We start from the raw sequence: 15,563 nt of genomic DNA on the forward strand, positions 1-15,563 counted from the left end.
TGTCCAGTTCTAAGATAGATTTTTTTTTTAGGATGATGCACTTCATTACTTCATTTTAAACTTTTGCTATAACATTATTACTTTAAAGTGAGTGTTTCTTAGTTTTCAATCCTTTGTCAAAGTTGCAAGCTCTGCATGCATAGTTTATTTTCTGCAAAAATACAGAAAATACAGATTTTCTACAAAAATACAGAACTTCATTTATGTATTTATGACGTCCCCAAAATGTCTTTCCTTCTCCCATCAATCTTTTTTTTGGTGGGAGAAGGGAGAGAGAGTTGTATTCTGCTTAGTCATCTGCTTAGGAATCTTTGTTGATAAAACTGCCTCATTCTGTCTAGGCAACACATATGCAAGCTTCAGAAGCAAATACAAGAATTAGTGCTGAAATCTGGCTTCAGACTGTTAGGGCATTTGGAGAGGGATTTTTGAGGTGGGCAGATGAAGAAAGATTGTGAATGATGCATGGCTGAATGAATTCCTCTGAAAGGAAATGCGGACCTTGTGTGTTCTCTGGGGATACCACTGGGAAGGAAGTCAGTCTAAGAATGAAAACCTGAACAAGCTGCTGGATCTCAGGGTGTGTTTTGGAATTGTGCTGTAAAAGAACAGTTGAGGAAAGAAGCCATTCACACATTCATTTTACATGGTGTAAAATTAGGATTGAAACCAAGCAATTTTTTTTCTCTGTCCCTCCAAACAAGTATCTACTATCATGGCGAAAATAAATTTATCTTATTTATTCACATACTACTTCCGTGGAATTACCTTTTTACAGATGTAGTCTAATAGCTTATGTTGTCACAGTGAAATACTTTTTCTGTAGGCAGATACAGAGGTATTTAGTCAAACCACTTTTTCAGAGAATCTGCTGTCTTCTCAAAAATCCCTTAGATAGTTGCAGGTCCTGGTACTGATGTACTTCTGCAAAGTGCTAACCCACCTAACTGCTGTTCTAGCCAGCAACTGGGATTCTCTAAACGTTACAAATTTTTATCCCACAGTCTTCGTTGAACAATTGTCATTGCTCACAGGTTTTCTGTCTTAAGTAATAGTTAGAAAGCTGATAAATATTCAAGAAAAGCAGACTTGTATTTTGATTCTTTGAGTAACAGGAAGAGGTGAGATGCTTTTTTTTTTTTTTTTTTTTTTTTTTTCTCTGAAAAGGTGGAATAGTTTTCCAGTTCTATGTGCCTCTTTCTGAGTGCTGATTTTAGAATTTGGGTGACCTGATGGAAGTGATCTTCACAATGGAAGGAAGCTGTGATGATGGCATTGGTTCCAGCACCAGGATGGGAAGAGGCTCGCACAGGGAAATAGGAACTCCATTGATCTAGAAGGGGTGTTAGCTCTTAATACATACAGTTACTGTTGTTGAGGCAAATTTTAATCTTTTCAAGATTGTATCTTTTAAAGTCTAAACATTTATTTCTTTATAGCTAAATCTGATTTTTGTATTCTGTAATACAGTTAATTCTGGGTTTTGTGCTTCTGTTTACTTAATGTCATTAAAAAGACTTCAGATCCTCATGAGTTTTATTGTCGTTACAAACATGTAACATACTTGGCTTTTGCAAATTTATTTTATTTTTGTTAAACTAAACCAGAATATCATATAGCATAAGTATTTTGCTTAAGTGTTTCACAAAGGGGAAAAATGACAAGAATTTATGGGTACTCTTAGGTTTCATAAATGACCTGCTAGAGAAGTTATTAGTCATTAAAGGGTTTTTTTGAGGTCATAACTTGCACGTATGGCCAGTAACAATTTAAAATACACAGTAGCATCTGTAACTTAACATTCATCTGTTAACTTATTGACTGATTGCAAGTTATTTCTTAGTGTTCCTACAGTAAAAGTGACTTGTTGAATGTTGTTTGCTGATTTCCTCCTTTCCAAATATTTTCTCTCTCAGTATCAGCATAACCATGAACTCTGTAGCCATCTCATTGCACCTTTTCTTTGATAGATGTTTTTTCCTTTGCTCTTGTTCATATTTTTAGCGAGGAAGTATTGATAATTCAGCGATTCCTGCAGAAAAAGACACATGTTCTTGATTACTGGTATGGTCTCTTTTCATGCCCTGTCCTCTCTCTTGTTCTACCTCTCATAACTGTGCAGTCACAGTTAGGAATCAGCATCTCAGCCACATGCCAAACAGCTTTTCATTTGCAGTGTTGGTGGTTGTGGCCGTACAAACAAATTTGTTTCTCTGTCTCCATCTCCTGTAACTTTTGCACTGTTTGATAGCTTCAGCCAATTTTGACAGATGGTGCAAAGGTCTTCAGCATTAGGTTCTTCAGTGTTAAATTTTTGTGGAAACAAACAGCTGAGTGGAGGAGAGAGACTTATGTTCGTGTCTCACCCCCTCTATGCCTGGGGGAGAGATTTAATGTTACCAAGAGCCCTGTTCCTTTTTTCTGTCTCGCTAGGCAGCCAGCTGGTGGGCATATATGGCCAGCCAGTCAACAAGTGGTAGCTGGCAGCGAGCAACAAGGTCATGCTGCCTTTTGCCTAGGTATTAGTAAGAATTTGAGGTAGGCATGAAAAGGGCTTAGGAATATCAGAGGGAGGGCCTGGAGGTACAAGGTGAATGGTACAAAGGTCTTGGACATAAATTAATAGGAAACCAAACTTCATTAATCCTGACAGCTTATAGAAACTTCTTGCTGTGCTGTAGAGTCTGTTTTACTCCTTGTTTTTGCATTAAGTTGAAAGTTCATTTTTGTATCCATAAATTTATTAATGAGGAAGTATTAATGAGGAGGTAACCCAAAGGGAACAAAAATTGATTTTATGGAGTGAGCTTTTTATAACAGTAAATTGTATAAGGCCATTCTTGCACTTTAAAGATGGTGCAGTACTGCTTTTGTTGACCCCTAAAATTACAAGGGAGCTTATTTTCAGCTGGAAGAGCACTTCCGCTTCTTACTCCTTGCTGCTGGGAGGTGCAGGAATATAAGCCACCCAAGTTACCGTGTACCCTGCAGTGAAGGTTCACGCATGTCTTCTCAGCAGAGAATGAATGCCATTGGTGTGCCTAACAACTTTACTAGTCTAGCAATGCAAAACAGTGTGGTGTTGGAGCCAGTGCAGTAGGTAAAGGTACAATGTTTCTGCCACTGGATCTCCATGGCTGAGATGTAAGATGAGATCGCTGGAAGCATTACTGTTTTCCTTGATAGTCCTTGGTAGTGATTAGAAGGATTACTGTATTTGTTTTTCTGTTAAATCTCTGTAGCTCATATGGAAAGGCTTTTGAGGATTTTTCTGGGTCCCCTTTACCTACTGCTTTGAATATTTGTTTATGCTTGTGTAGTTGGTGCTGTTCTATAATATGACTTATGCTTCTGATGAATATGATGTACATGCCTGAATTCAGGAGTTCATGTAGCTACTTTGGTCTGAGTAATGAAAATTTGTGTCAAAGAAAATTTGTGTCAAACACAGCCAACAGCCCTATGTTTTAGACTCATTTCGTGCCAAAGAATGACTGAAAAAATGGATTTATTTTTCTGCAGTTGCACAGTAAACTTCTAGAAACAGAGCGCCAGCTAGGGGAGGCACATGGGCGGCTTAAGGAACAGAGGCAGCTCTCCAGTGAAAAGTTAATGGACAAAGAACAGCAGGTGGCTGATCTGCAATTAAAGCTTTCTCGTGCTGAAGAGCAGGTAGGACATTTTCTGCAGGCTCTGATTTACTGTTTCTGACAATAGCCTTTATATACTCACGTTATTTTGTTGCGGTTTATAATATTTATCCTTACGAGAATTTCATTTGTCTAATACTGTTGAAATCCTAGAGTGAAATTGTGAAAATCTGCCTAAATACCATTTGTATTACGGATTTTGTAGGGCTAAATGCTCGTCTCATGCATGTATGTTTATGGTGCTTTAGAGATGAATGAGAGATTTTCCTTTTGCATTTATGAGCTTTGGGTAAGGATTCTATGAAAGACGTAGGTGCACCTAAGCCCATATGGAGTAATGTTTTGTGTATAGATGCTGTGGGATGAAAACCCAAAACCAAATGATAAGCATTGATAGTTAATAAACTGTGTGGGGTGGATGGGTAGAACTTGCTTGTTTTATTAATTTTCATTTATTTTAACGAGCATCTTGTATATGTTGCTGATTTTCTGCTACCTCTATGGGGATTGGCCACATATGTGAGTGGTATGTTGTCAAAGCTTTAAAGCTTTTCTGTAGCTAATTTGTAAAGCCTTGAGCAGTATAAAAGTGAAAATGCTACTAAACTGAAGTTTCTACTAAAACTGCTAATAATAATAATGCTGTTTGTTTTATAGGTACCTATATTGTTAGTCATGTTATATCTTAACTGTTGGAAAAAAAAAAACAACAAAACATGCTAAATTCTCTATTTATCTTTTATATTTTTGAGAACTAAAATACATATATGTCTGATAGTGTCATAGTTGTCGCTTATGATATCGGATCTTACCTATTAATAATAAGGAATGCTTCAGTTAGGTTTGGATTCTATAACTTAGCATCACATAGTTCTGTTTTTATACCAATTTTCAAATATTCATGCTTAGAGTAGACTCTTCTGGCAATAAAGTAAACATTAAGTGCTATCAAAATTCTGAATGGTGCTTGATCATTCATTAGCCTCTTTTTTTCCTAGCTGAAGGAAAAAGCGGCAAATTCCACAGAACTGCAACATCAGTTAGATAAGGCAAAACAACAGCACCAGGAACACCAGACACTTCAACAAAACACAACATCGAAGCTACGAGAAGCCCAGGTAACATAGTTACATATCCTCATGTGAAAGTGTATTTCGAAATTTCATTCTTTTCAGTGCATTTTCTGTGTAAAAATGGCTTGCAGGACTTCATAGTAGTTTCAATAATTTAATATGTAAATTTTGAACAGAATATACAGAGGATGTTTAATAAATCTATCCAACATTTTATGCATTAGGAATAACTTCTAAGGTTGCTATAATTAAATAAACTACTGTGTGATTTTCTAGAATGATTTGGAGCAAGTACTACGGCAAATTGGAGATAAGGACCAAAAAATTCAAAATCTTGAGGCCTTGCTTCAAAAGAGTAAGGAAAATATCTCTCTACTTGAAAAAGAAAGAGAGGACTTGTATGCAAAAATCCAGGCTGGTGAAGGAGAAACTGCAGTTCTTAACCAGCTACAAGAGAAAAATCATGCATTGCAGATACAGGTAAGAACTCAGAGATCTCTTTCTTTTCTCTCTCATTATTGCATCTTTTTTTCTTTCTTTTTGTTTTCTTTTCTTTCTGTTTCATTAAATATGGCATTGGTCTTTTCTATACCTTGTTTGCTGTTTCTTTGATACTGTCAAGTTTTTACTTCTTAAATTTCACAGTATGTGTGCTTTGGTGACCTCCTTGCTATCAGCAAAGAGGAAGGAATTCCTAGATGTTTCCTATGTAGACATGCTGGCAATATATGCTTAAAAAAATGGATGCATACATGTTTGTTTCTTTTATGTTAAAAATACGTGTAATTCCTGTTTTCAACACCAAAATTCAGTTTGTTGTTTCTTCAGTGTGTTGTTTTTGTTACTGTAAGGCCAAATTGACCAGTCACTTTGCTTCATTTCTCAACTGGTACCCTATTCAAACTGATATTGCGTGCAGTGTAGCTTCATTGTAATAGTTAAAGTTGGGACTTCAAAGCCATGATAAGATGCCATGATAAGAATTCAACAGGTTTATGATGTTTTTGGTCATCCTGTTCCAGTCTTTACTTCTATTTACCTCCTTTTTTCACTGCAGGTAACTCAGCTGACAGAGAAGCTGAAGAATCAATCAGAAAGTCATAAACAAGCCCAAGAGAATTTGCATGAGCAAGTGCAGGAGCAGAAGGCGCATCTAAGAGCTGCTCAAGACCGTGTGCTCTCCTTGGAAGCAAATATCACTGAGCTGAGCAGTCAGCTAAATGAAAGTAAAGAGAAAGTATCACAACTTGATGTACAGGTAATGGAACTCTGTTCTGCCTGGTGATGATAAATCCTGTCTGTGATTTCTGTATTCTCTCCAGAGAATGTACAAAGCAATTTGGGAAAAATTGCATGTTTCTACTAACAGACAAATGAAGTAGAATAAGGGAGATAAACTTGAGGATGTAAGCAAATTCAAAATAGGAATAGATGGCAAGGTTGGTGTGATTTTTTTTTTTTTTTTTCTTCTTCATTGGGTGTGTGCTTTGTGGTGGTGATGGTCGGAGTTTATAATCAAGTTGTGCAAACTTGTCCTTAAGCATCTTTTTTGTATTCATAACGGTTAATCATCCACGAAACAGCTTTTACCTGTCCTGGATTCTGTGCACCAGAGTCAGTCTCTTAAGTCATTAAGATCTTGTTACCTAGAAATTTCCTATTCTGGTGGCTTTTATCAAAAACAAACAAAAAATTGCAGGCTGCCTTTTTGTCAATTTAATTGAGCTAAACAAGGAAAATCCCCAGTATGGACTCAATGTGGACTCTCCTTCTAAGTGCTGCTTAAGCTAAAATCAGCTAATTATGTTCAGATATCAAGAATATACAACACTTGTTCAGAAGTTTAGCAATTACATTCCTAGATTGGTAGACTTGGTGCACATAGTACTGCTGTTGTTGGAGACTGTGATGTCTTTTTAATTAGTGTTACTTAGTACCTTCTTCTGATGTAGCTCTGGTGCTTTTGCTGTGCTACAATATCTGGGCTGTATATCTCAGGCTACAGTATCTGACCCTGAGTATTGCTTGCATGCACCAGCAGCATTCCTATCTGCCCTATAAATTTTTAGCTAGTTAGGTATTTCGGGAAGAGTAGGAAGTTGCTCCCTGACATGCAGATATGCACAGAGAAAAATATACATGTGGAAGCATGTTTTATTTGTTTCTTCTTCTTCTAAGTATTTTATGTGCATGTAGCCTGAGGTTACTAAGGTATGCATGAGTGTGAATGCAGTAAGTCTCTCCCATTGTTCCTTGCTTGTGAATAAAAACACTTTCCTAGAGGAGAATGAGTGGGACTGTTTTTTTTTTTTTTTTTAAGGTAGTGTTTTTATCTCAAAGAATGAACTATGGCTTAACATCCTGATTATTTGCTAAAAGTTGAAAAAAAATCTTTTATAATTAGCACATGAAAAATGCTGATTTTACTATTAAACTTAATTATGATATGAAAAAAAATCAGCTATAGTAATGTAGATGTTTTAGTGAAGTATGACTTGCTTTTCAGGTAAAAGCAAAAACTGAATTGCTGCTTTCAGCAGAAGCATCGAAAGCTGCTCAAAGAGCTGACCTTCAGAATCATCTGGACACTGCTCAACATGCGTTGCAAGATAAACAACAGGTTAGGAGCAACATACAAACGTAAAGTTTCTACCTTACCTAAAAATCTACTTACAAACCTAAGAATAAAGTGTTTACAAACTAAGCATGTGACTATGCATTTGAAAATAATCTTGTAGGATATTTTAACCATGTGATAGTTATCCAGTTCTTTCTGCTGTAATCTGGACCAGATACATTTTATAGTGGAAAGAATTTGCTTAGGAATCCAGTCCTTGCTGTGTTTTTGGCTATGGTTTGGGATCTAAGTTTCCATATTGGGGTACAACTCAATTCTAACCCGTATGTTATGAAATAAAGAGTTTATAGAATTCACTGGGTACAAGTCAAAACTCTTAACTTGTATTGCATATCCAGATAAATTCAAAATCAGATGTCTTTATTCAGAAATAATTATCTGCATGTCAACTGACGTAAAAGCCAGAAGGTTCTTTTAAAACTGTACGTTTTAGTTTGCGTTAATCCCAGTGAAGGATGCTACCAGGTACTGAATCAAATATTCGTATTGTTAGGACTAGTACTGCTCCAATCTTAGTGGAAATATCCAGCAGTTGCAAAGAGCACTGTTTTTCGGGGTGGGAATGTAATTAATTGCTATAAACAGAAGACCTCTTTTTGCAACTATTAATTAAATACATAAATAATAATTAAATCAACTTGCTTGGAGAGCAAGGAGATTGGATGTAACTGTCATCTTAGTGGTTACTAGGTGAACGCGTTTGTGTTTCTTGCAGAAATTGTGTTGTTTTTTGTTGAACAAAACGCTTTGTAATCATCTTTAGTATGTGAAGAGCATACTCTTCCCATTATACTGGCTTTCCTCTCCAGTGATTCCTTGATTTTAGGAAGACAGTAAAAATTTCTATAAAGTTTTGTAGTGTTACTTTCTGGTTATTGTTGTATTAACTCCAGGATCTTGAGCATTTATTGCATACAATTTCTCTTCTGTTTATAAGTAAGACCACATTTCTTAAGATTTTGCTCACAGCCTATAGAGTTTGAGAGGGATATGTTTAACATAGAGAATTTGTTTGTGCTTTTCCCACTCAATTTCCTGCCTCTCAGAATAAAAATCATTATTTTCCTTTTTAATTTCAACACATTAGATCATTTAAAGCATTTATTCAGAGGACATTAGTCATTTTTGGAAGCTATTTAGAAGCTAACAACCCTCTTATTTTATTTTACCCCAGGAGTTAAACAAGGTCAGCAGTCAGTTGGATCAAGTTACCGCTAAGCTGAATGATAAGCAGGAATACTGTGCTCAGCTGGAAGCCAGTCTCAAAGAGTACAAAGAGCAATGTCTTTATTTAGAACAGAAAACCGAAGAGCTGGAGGGACAACTTAAGGTTTGTATTGAGCACAGTATAAGAGCTTACTGCAACTGATGTTCTCCACTGCTTGGTAGTATTTCATAAAAGCTGTGCTCAAATTACGGTGAAAGGATTTTATCAGTATGACTTCTGTAGGTTTTCTTTTTCACCGGTGTTTCCTGATCTGCCCTTTAATCCTATTCTCTTCTTCTGTGCTAGTATATCATACTAAGATTTAGGATGTTGACCTTATACTGTCACTTTCCACTATGTGTGCTTTTACCAACCTCTATGCTACCTGGGAAGTGCTGTGAGAAGGAGCATGAATACTTCTTGAAGTCAGAGTCTCCAAGTCTATACATTTTACAAGTGGTACCAGCGAATATGTGTTATATTGGTTAATATAAAGTTAAGTTTAATAATAAGTTAATAAGTTAATATAAAGTTAATACTACCTGCTACCAAGTTAATACTACCTGTCTGTTTTGATTTAATTCTGAAGCCTTTCAGTAGGCCCTTCTGGGGGCTTTTTATCGTGATTTTTATGTATGAGAAATATTTTTCCACAAATTTGATCATGAGTTTTGTATTCCGTTTCTGGATTTGGATTTTCTATTAAATTGCACATAATTCTGCTGGGTTTGCAGAACCTTTTGTTATTTTGCTACACATGTTTTCTATTAAGGATAAATTACTCCTAATGCTTCAGTGTTTTTAAATTAGGGCTTTACATTTTGTTCAGTATTTGTTAAGCATTCTTGGTGTTCAAAATCACAACATACAAAATCATGTAATATATACAGCAATGGGAGCAATGCAGAATTAGTTTTGCAGTGTTGTGTATCTGTTTTGAAGGAGATCAGCCGTCTAGAGTGAGTTGGGTGCTTTTTCTAGTTTATGTGCTTTTCTGCCTGGTTTCATTTTTGCTTTTATTTTTCATTCTTTTGCTAATGTATCATAGGCACCCAGTGTACTCAAATGCTTAAATGTTCAAATGCAGGAATATGCTGTTTGCTTCCACAAGATTTTATGAGGTCCATATTAGATGAAGTGTGAAACTGAGCAGGGTTGTTGATGCTATGAGGAGTGCAATTCTGTGTAAAAGTCTTGGTGTCATCACCATTCTTTAGGATTATTTCAGTTGAATGCTTGGTATTAAAAATGAGAGAGAGAGGAGGGGTGGGGGGGGAAGAAAGAAACCCCGAAACCCTCAGGAATGTTCTCTGAGAAACTTGACCATGGTGTTTTATGGCCACTGCGTGAAAGCAGAAGTGTCTATAAAACAGACAATGTGTTGAAGAGTCTAAGCAGTGCCTGGTTGCTGAGGACTCCTGTGTTCTTTATATTCCATGCAAACGAACAAGTATTTTCTATAAACAAAACAAAAGAAACCTTCTGCCAAACAAGCACAGGGTTTCTTTATAGCTGTAGTTCTTGTCTTTGTTGTTATAAAGAATGGCAGAGTTGGGGGATATGTAAATCACCAGTCATTTGAAACTGCTGAAACTAGTTGTTGGTAGCTGAGAATAGGGCCCCAAAGCTGAACGCTGTATAAGTCTTTTTAAAGATTTCTGCATTTTATTTACTACTTTGCAGTAAAATGGCTGCTTGGCATTTAACTTAAAGGTGATTTCAGAATGTTTTACCAAAATGGATCACTTCTGGGGGAGCAAAAGAATTGCAGTAACTAAGTAATTAAAAGGCCAGCTAATGAAATAGATAGTGCGTGAGAACTGTGACTGCTTTCTACAGTAAACACTTTTTACAGTAAATACTACTGGACAACTTCTGCTTTTTATTGTTGTTTTGTTTTATTGTCTGTGCTCTGATGGCTCTTTTTTGTTTTTCTATCTCAGAAACTTGAAGCTGACATTCTTGATGCTAAAACAAGCAAAGAACAAGTCCTTCAGGAATTACAGCAGCAGCGACAGCAATCTACAGAATTAGACCTCCGAACAGCAGAACTGAGTAAACAACTTGAAGCAGAAAGAGAAGTGTATGCATACCCTGTGTTATAATACTTTTCAAAGTGAGATATAAAGCTAAATTAGAGTGGTTTGGACTACAGTTGAAATTTTGTTCTTCCCTCCTGTGTTTCTTAAAATCGTAGATAAAAGTGATGTATTCCCTCTGCTATGAGAACTGAGTTATATCTCATCTGTTTTCTTGCACTTTACCTGCCATGCAGACTCCATCTGCCACATCATCTTCTGTGAATCACTGGCTGATGTGATTTAACACAGTTTGGTTTATTCACTGTGCTTGTCAGCTAAATATCTAAGTAGGCTGATGCACTAAGGTCCGTCTCTAACTATCCATCGCTCTGTAACTTTCAAAGATTAATTTGCAATTTATGCATAAGCAGCAAAGGGGTAGCTTCTGTTCACAATATTTGAGGAAGGAAAATCCATCTCAAAATAGTGTTTATAGTTGCTTATATGTCTTCACTGGAGAGACAAATGCCTGTATTCTGGAAGAAAAAGGTATTCTTTCAATTAAATCTACAGTTAATATCTTTAAGTAGGGACCTTTAATGGTACAAAGAAACCTGTGAAGAAGAATTTAAAAAAAAATAATATTTTTCTTTATTTTGCTTTGTATTTGCAGCACGTCTAGTGCTAAATTGGATTTACAGAAGAAATCTGAGGCCCTTGAACAAGCAAAACAGCAGATTTCAAAGCAGGAAGAGGAAAACGCCAGCCTCAAACAAAACCTTGAGAAATCAAGTCAAGATACAAGTAAACAACTCAAAGAGTTAGACTGTAAAATGCAAGTAGTAACATCGGAGTTGCAACAGGTGAAATTAGAGAAGGATGCTCTATTAAAAGACCTTACAGCTACCAAAGAGAAGCTTTCAAAAAGTTCTGAATCCTTTAAAAAAAAGAAGGAAGAATTAGAAAAAGAAATACAACAAGAAAAAGCAGCTGTAGCCGAAATGGTTAGTAGGCTTTTTTGATTAGACATTATGTTTGAGGTATTTACAATGTGTTTTTAAGATTTTATTTTTGTTCTGAAAACAGTGCACATATGATAAGTGCATGAAAGTTAATTTCCCTAAGGAAAAACAAATTTTGATTTTAGTTGTTTATGCGTGTGTCCTAACTTGAATTTTTATCTATATGTCTACTGTGGTAAGCATCAGTTCATATTACACAACAAGATCCAACTGGCTGTTGTTTTGGGAGATGCCTAGCTTAAGGTTTTATAAGAGTACTAGAACTATTTGAGTTTCAGAGAGGTCTCACATGGCGGTATAGTAAGAAACACTTGACCAGAGCAGCCTGTTATGGTAAGAAGAGTGTACTCCTGGTAGCCTTAAAATGCACCTTTTTTTCTTTTCCCTTTTGGTTGGTAACATGACTGACTACTATACAAGTATATATTTTATAAATTTTCTTATACAGGTTTACTGACAGCCCTACCCTCAGAACGTGGTAGAGGTATCTTTCTCATTCCCTTCCCATCTTGCATGTCAGTATTTCAGTATTTCCCAGAACCCATGTGTAGCTGCTTTTATTTTACTCTTAAACAAACAAAAAAACCACCACCAACAATAATAAAACAACAACAAAAACAAAGAATCCCCTCATACTTAAAAATAACACTTTCCTTTCCTACTTCACCTTCTTAAGGTAAGCCTTTTTGCTTGCTTTAGTTATGGTTGTTTAAATATTTGTGTTTTTCATAAAAGCTTGGAAGGATTTTCTCCCCACTTTGTACTCAAATATTATGTTTGCATACTAATCCTGCAAATCTATGTACTCATGAGTTTTAGAACATCAAGAAATTTTGGATCCTGAGGAGAGCAATGAGCTTACTGCTTGCCATAAGAAGAAGGGCTGCCAACAGCAGCTTCAACCAAGGAGACTATTACTAATCAGAAAAACATCTTGGCACATGGCTGCCTTGAAGTACAGGATATCAGCTGAGTTCAGCTTAGATTTATCACTGTTAATGGCTAGAGGCGTTTTTAGCTGAAAATGTCTGCAACTGAGAAGAAAGGCATTTTCATTAGAAAGAAAAGCATTCTTTTTGAATGCTTTGTAGCTTCTGTGAAAATATATGTCATTTGGTCTTAGAAGCTTACATAAATACTTGCTTGTCTTCTGTTTTTTTTTTTTTTTTCTTTTTTTTTTTAGGAAAAATCCTACCAAGAAGTAAAACAACAGCTCCAGGTACAAACAGAGTCTGTAGCTAAAGAGAGGAATGAATTGAAAAACTCACTGGAAAAAAAGGAGGGGGTAAGTCGTCCACATAGTTTCAAAAATCAAGAAAAGAATTATAACAGATGCTTAAAAGATTCATTTTCATTCTCATATGCTGGGATTAATGAGGGAAAAAAAAAAAAAAAGAGGTTGCAGTTCTCAAATTGTAACCCATCTGGGACACTGAAATTAGGTGATACAAAATTGCCTGTTAAAAGGTAAATGCTTTATAAAATTATTGAGAAAATTATTCTGGGAGTTACTGAAAAACACCTCAAGGACAATGTGGTCATTGGTCACAGCTAACATGGGTTCATGAGGGGAATGTCCTGCTTAAGGAACTTAATTTCCACCTACGTAGTTTAACAAGGGAAGCCAGTTGATGTGATCTTTCTGGATTTCACTAAAGCTTTCAATACAGTTTCACACAGTAACTTTCTGGACAAAATGTCCAGCATAGAGTTAGATAAATGCATAATACATGGTGAATAACTGGCTTGAGGGATCGGGCTCAAAGGGTTATAGCAAACAGTATTACATCAGCCTGGCGGCCAGTTACTAGTGGGGTGTCCCAGGGCTCCATTTGAGGGCCAGTTCTCTTCACTATTTTCATAAATGACTTGGGTGTAGGACTAGAAAATGTTTTGAGGAATTTTGCAGATGATACTAAACTGGGAGGAGCTGTTGACCCTAGTAAGGGTAGAGAGGCCTTGCAGAGAGATCTTGGCAAATTAGAGAGCTGGGCAATCACCAGCTACGTGAAGTTTAACAAGAGCAAGTGCTGGATTCTGCACCTGGGAAGGGGCAACCCTGGATATACGTACAGGCTGGGGGATGAGAGCCAGCCCCACAGAAAGCGGTCTGAGTGTTTTCTGCATAATTTTGCCAAGTTGCAAATAAGTCAACAATATGCCTTGGCAGCCAGGAGAGCCAACTGTACTCTGGGGTGCATCAAGCATAGCATTGCTAGCTTGGTCAAGGGTAGTGATTGTCCCACTCTGCTCTGGACTGGTGTGGCCTCACTGTGAGCACTGTGTGCAGTTTTGGGCACCAAAGTATAAAAAGGACATAAAGCTATCAGAGAGCGTCAAAAGGAGGTCTACGGAGATGGTACAGGGTCTAGAAGGGAAGACGTATGAGGAGCAGCTGAGGCCCCTTGGTTTGTTCAGCCCAGAGCAGAGCAGGCTGAGGGCTAGCCTTTCAGGTTACTGCAACCAGTGGACACTGCTCAACTTCAAGCAGTCCTTCGGGGGCTGGAGTAGAGAACATATCTTTAGCTTTAACAGTTTTTCCGTTTGTGAACTTGTCTGCTCTCTCCTTGAGCTTTGCAATTTGTCATACACACAGTTTAAATACTCCAACATGTACAAATAATGATTTAAATTAAAATTATATATAGTTATTTAATATTTTTGAATATAGATCTCAAAGCAGTTGTCGATAGAACTTGATTCAGCACGTGCACAAATACTGGAAATTCAGGGTCTTCTGAAAGACAAAGAAAAAAGTGAGCAGCATCTTCAGGGAAAGCTGAGAGACCTAAAGGAATCTTTTGAGCAGAAGAAAAAACACGGTGAAACACTACAAGCTGAGTTAAAAACTGCCCTTTTAGAAAAGGTAAGACTGGCCTCTCACTCCTGTAAGAAAATTAATATAAATTTATTTGATGTATGCTGTGGCTTTTATGACAGTGTTTTTGGAGTAAACAGCTATTTACTGTAGTCTTGCTGGAAAGGGTAAGGTCAGGGTGTGGAAACAAAGTCTTCAACAGCCACTGCTGAAATATACAGGCTCTCTAGGAGCGCCGTTTCAGTAAATTGGTAAAAATGGCTAGATTGAATGTCTTTATTTTGACTCAGGAGGATACTGTGAAGTAAGAGCTGCTATTTTCTTGTAAAGCAGTAGACAGTTTCGTGAGAGCAGTTTAGACAAACTCTGCAGTTTTTTTGGAATGTCCATGGCAGTTTAAAACTAACTCTTTTATTATAGCAAAATTATTTATCTGAGTGACAGAATGAAACTAATAAACCATATTGGAAATAGTTCAAATGTCTTATATTTGCGAATCTTGTGTTGTGTGCCATGCATTGTTAAATGTTGTGCCAGCTTTGGCTGCCCTGTACTATATGATCATACTTTTGCTTTAGCCAGTCTAGGGAAACTGTAGGATTAAATATATATATATATATATATATATATATATATAATTTAAATTTGAAATGTTTGGTCTCGCTGCATTTAACTATGTCTTATGATGTGAATTTAATTTTGCTGTTAAATTAGCTACAAAATATTGCTATAAAAACTGTATATGTTAAGTTACTAATTGCTATTTCATAAGTGGAAACAAATCTAGTTTTGCAGTAAAAATATGATTTATTGAAATCATAAAGCATGCTGTCTGTAACTTTAACTGACACTTCTTATGCCTGTGTTTCAGGCAGAACTGGAGAATAAGCTGCAACAGCAGACAATTCTGTCAGCTCAGGAGCTTAAAACAGAAAAAGGAAAACTAGCAGACTTACAGAAGACCTATGAAAAATATAAGGAAAACATGGAAAAGCTGCAGCTGGATCTTTACGGGAAAGAGTCTGAGCTGCTGGCGACCAGGCAAGACCTTAAGGTACTTACAGACACTTTAATGTTATTTGTGACTTAATAGATCTGTCTGTATCCATTTTGAAGACACAGAAACAGTGCAAA

General features: G+C 36.5%; 1 protein-coding gene across 3 annotated transcripts in view; it reads left to right on the top strand.

The window, feature by feature from the left end:
* EEA1 (early endosome antigen 1) overlaps positions 1 to 15,563 on the top strand; it is a 74,415-nt gene that overhangs the window by 39,446 nt on the left and 19,406 nt on the right. For all 3 annotated transcript variants that reach the window (XM_035337262.1, XM_035337271.1, XM_035337282.1), the window contains 11 exons: positions 3,523 to 3,672; positions 4,649 to 4,768; positions 5,000 to 5,203; positions 5,781 to 5,981; positions 7,230 to 7,343; positions 8,536 to 8,691; positions 10,512 to 10,651; positions 11,263 to 11,593; positions 12,795 to 12,896; positions 14,283 to 14,477; positions 15,301 to 15,483. In XM_035337262.1, coding sequence (XP_035193153.1) covers positions 3,523 to 3,672; positions 4,649 to 4,768; positions 5,000 to 5,203; positions 5,781 to 5,981; positions 7,230 to 7,343; positions 8,536 to 8,691; positions 10,512 to 10,651; positions 11,263 to 11,593; positions 12,795 to 12,896; positions 14,283 to 14,477; positions 15,301 to 15,483 — 1,896 coding nt within the window. The remainder of the gene's footprint in view (positions 1 to 3,522; positions 3,673 to 4,648; positions 4,769 to 4,999; positions 5,204 to 5,780; positions 5,982 to 7,229; positions 7,344 to 8,535; positions 8,692 to 10,511; positions 10,652 to 11,262; positions 11,594 to 12,794; positions 12,897 to 14,282; positions 14,478 to 15,300; positions 15,484 to 15,563) is intronic.

The sequence above is a fragment of the Oxyura jamaicensis genome, chromosome 1, assembly GCF_011077185.1.
Source record: "Oxyura jamaicensis isolate SHBP4307 breed ruddy duck chromosome 1, BPBGC_Ojam_1.0, whole genome shotgun sequence".
Classification (NCBI taxonomy): Eukaryota; Metazoa; Chordata; class Aves; order Anseriformes; family Anatidae; genus Oxyura; species Oxyura jamaicensis.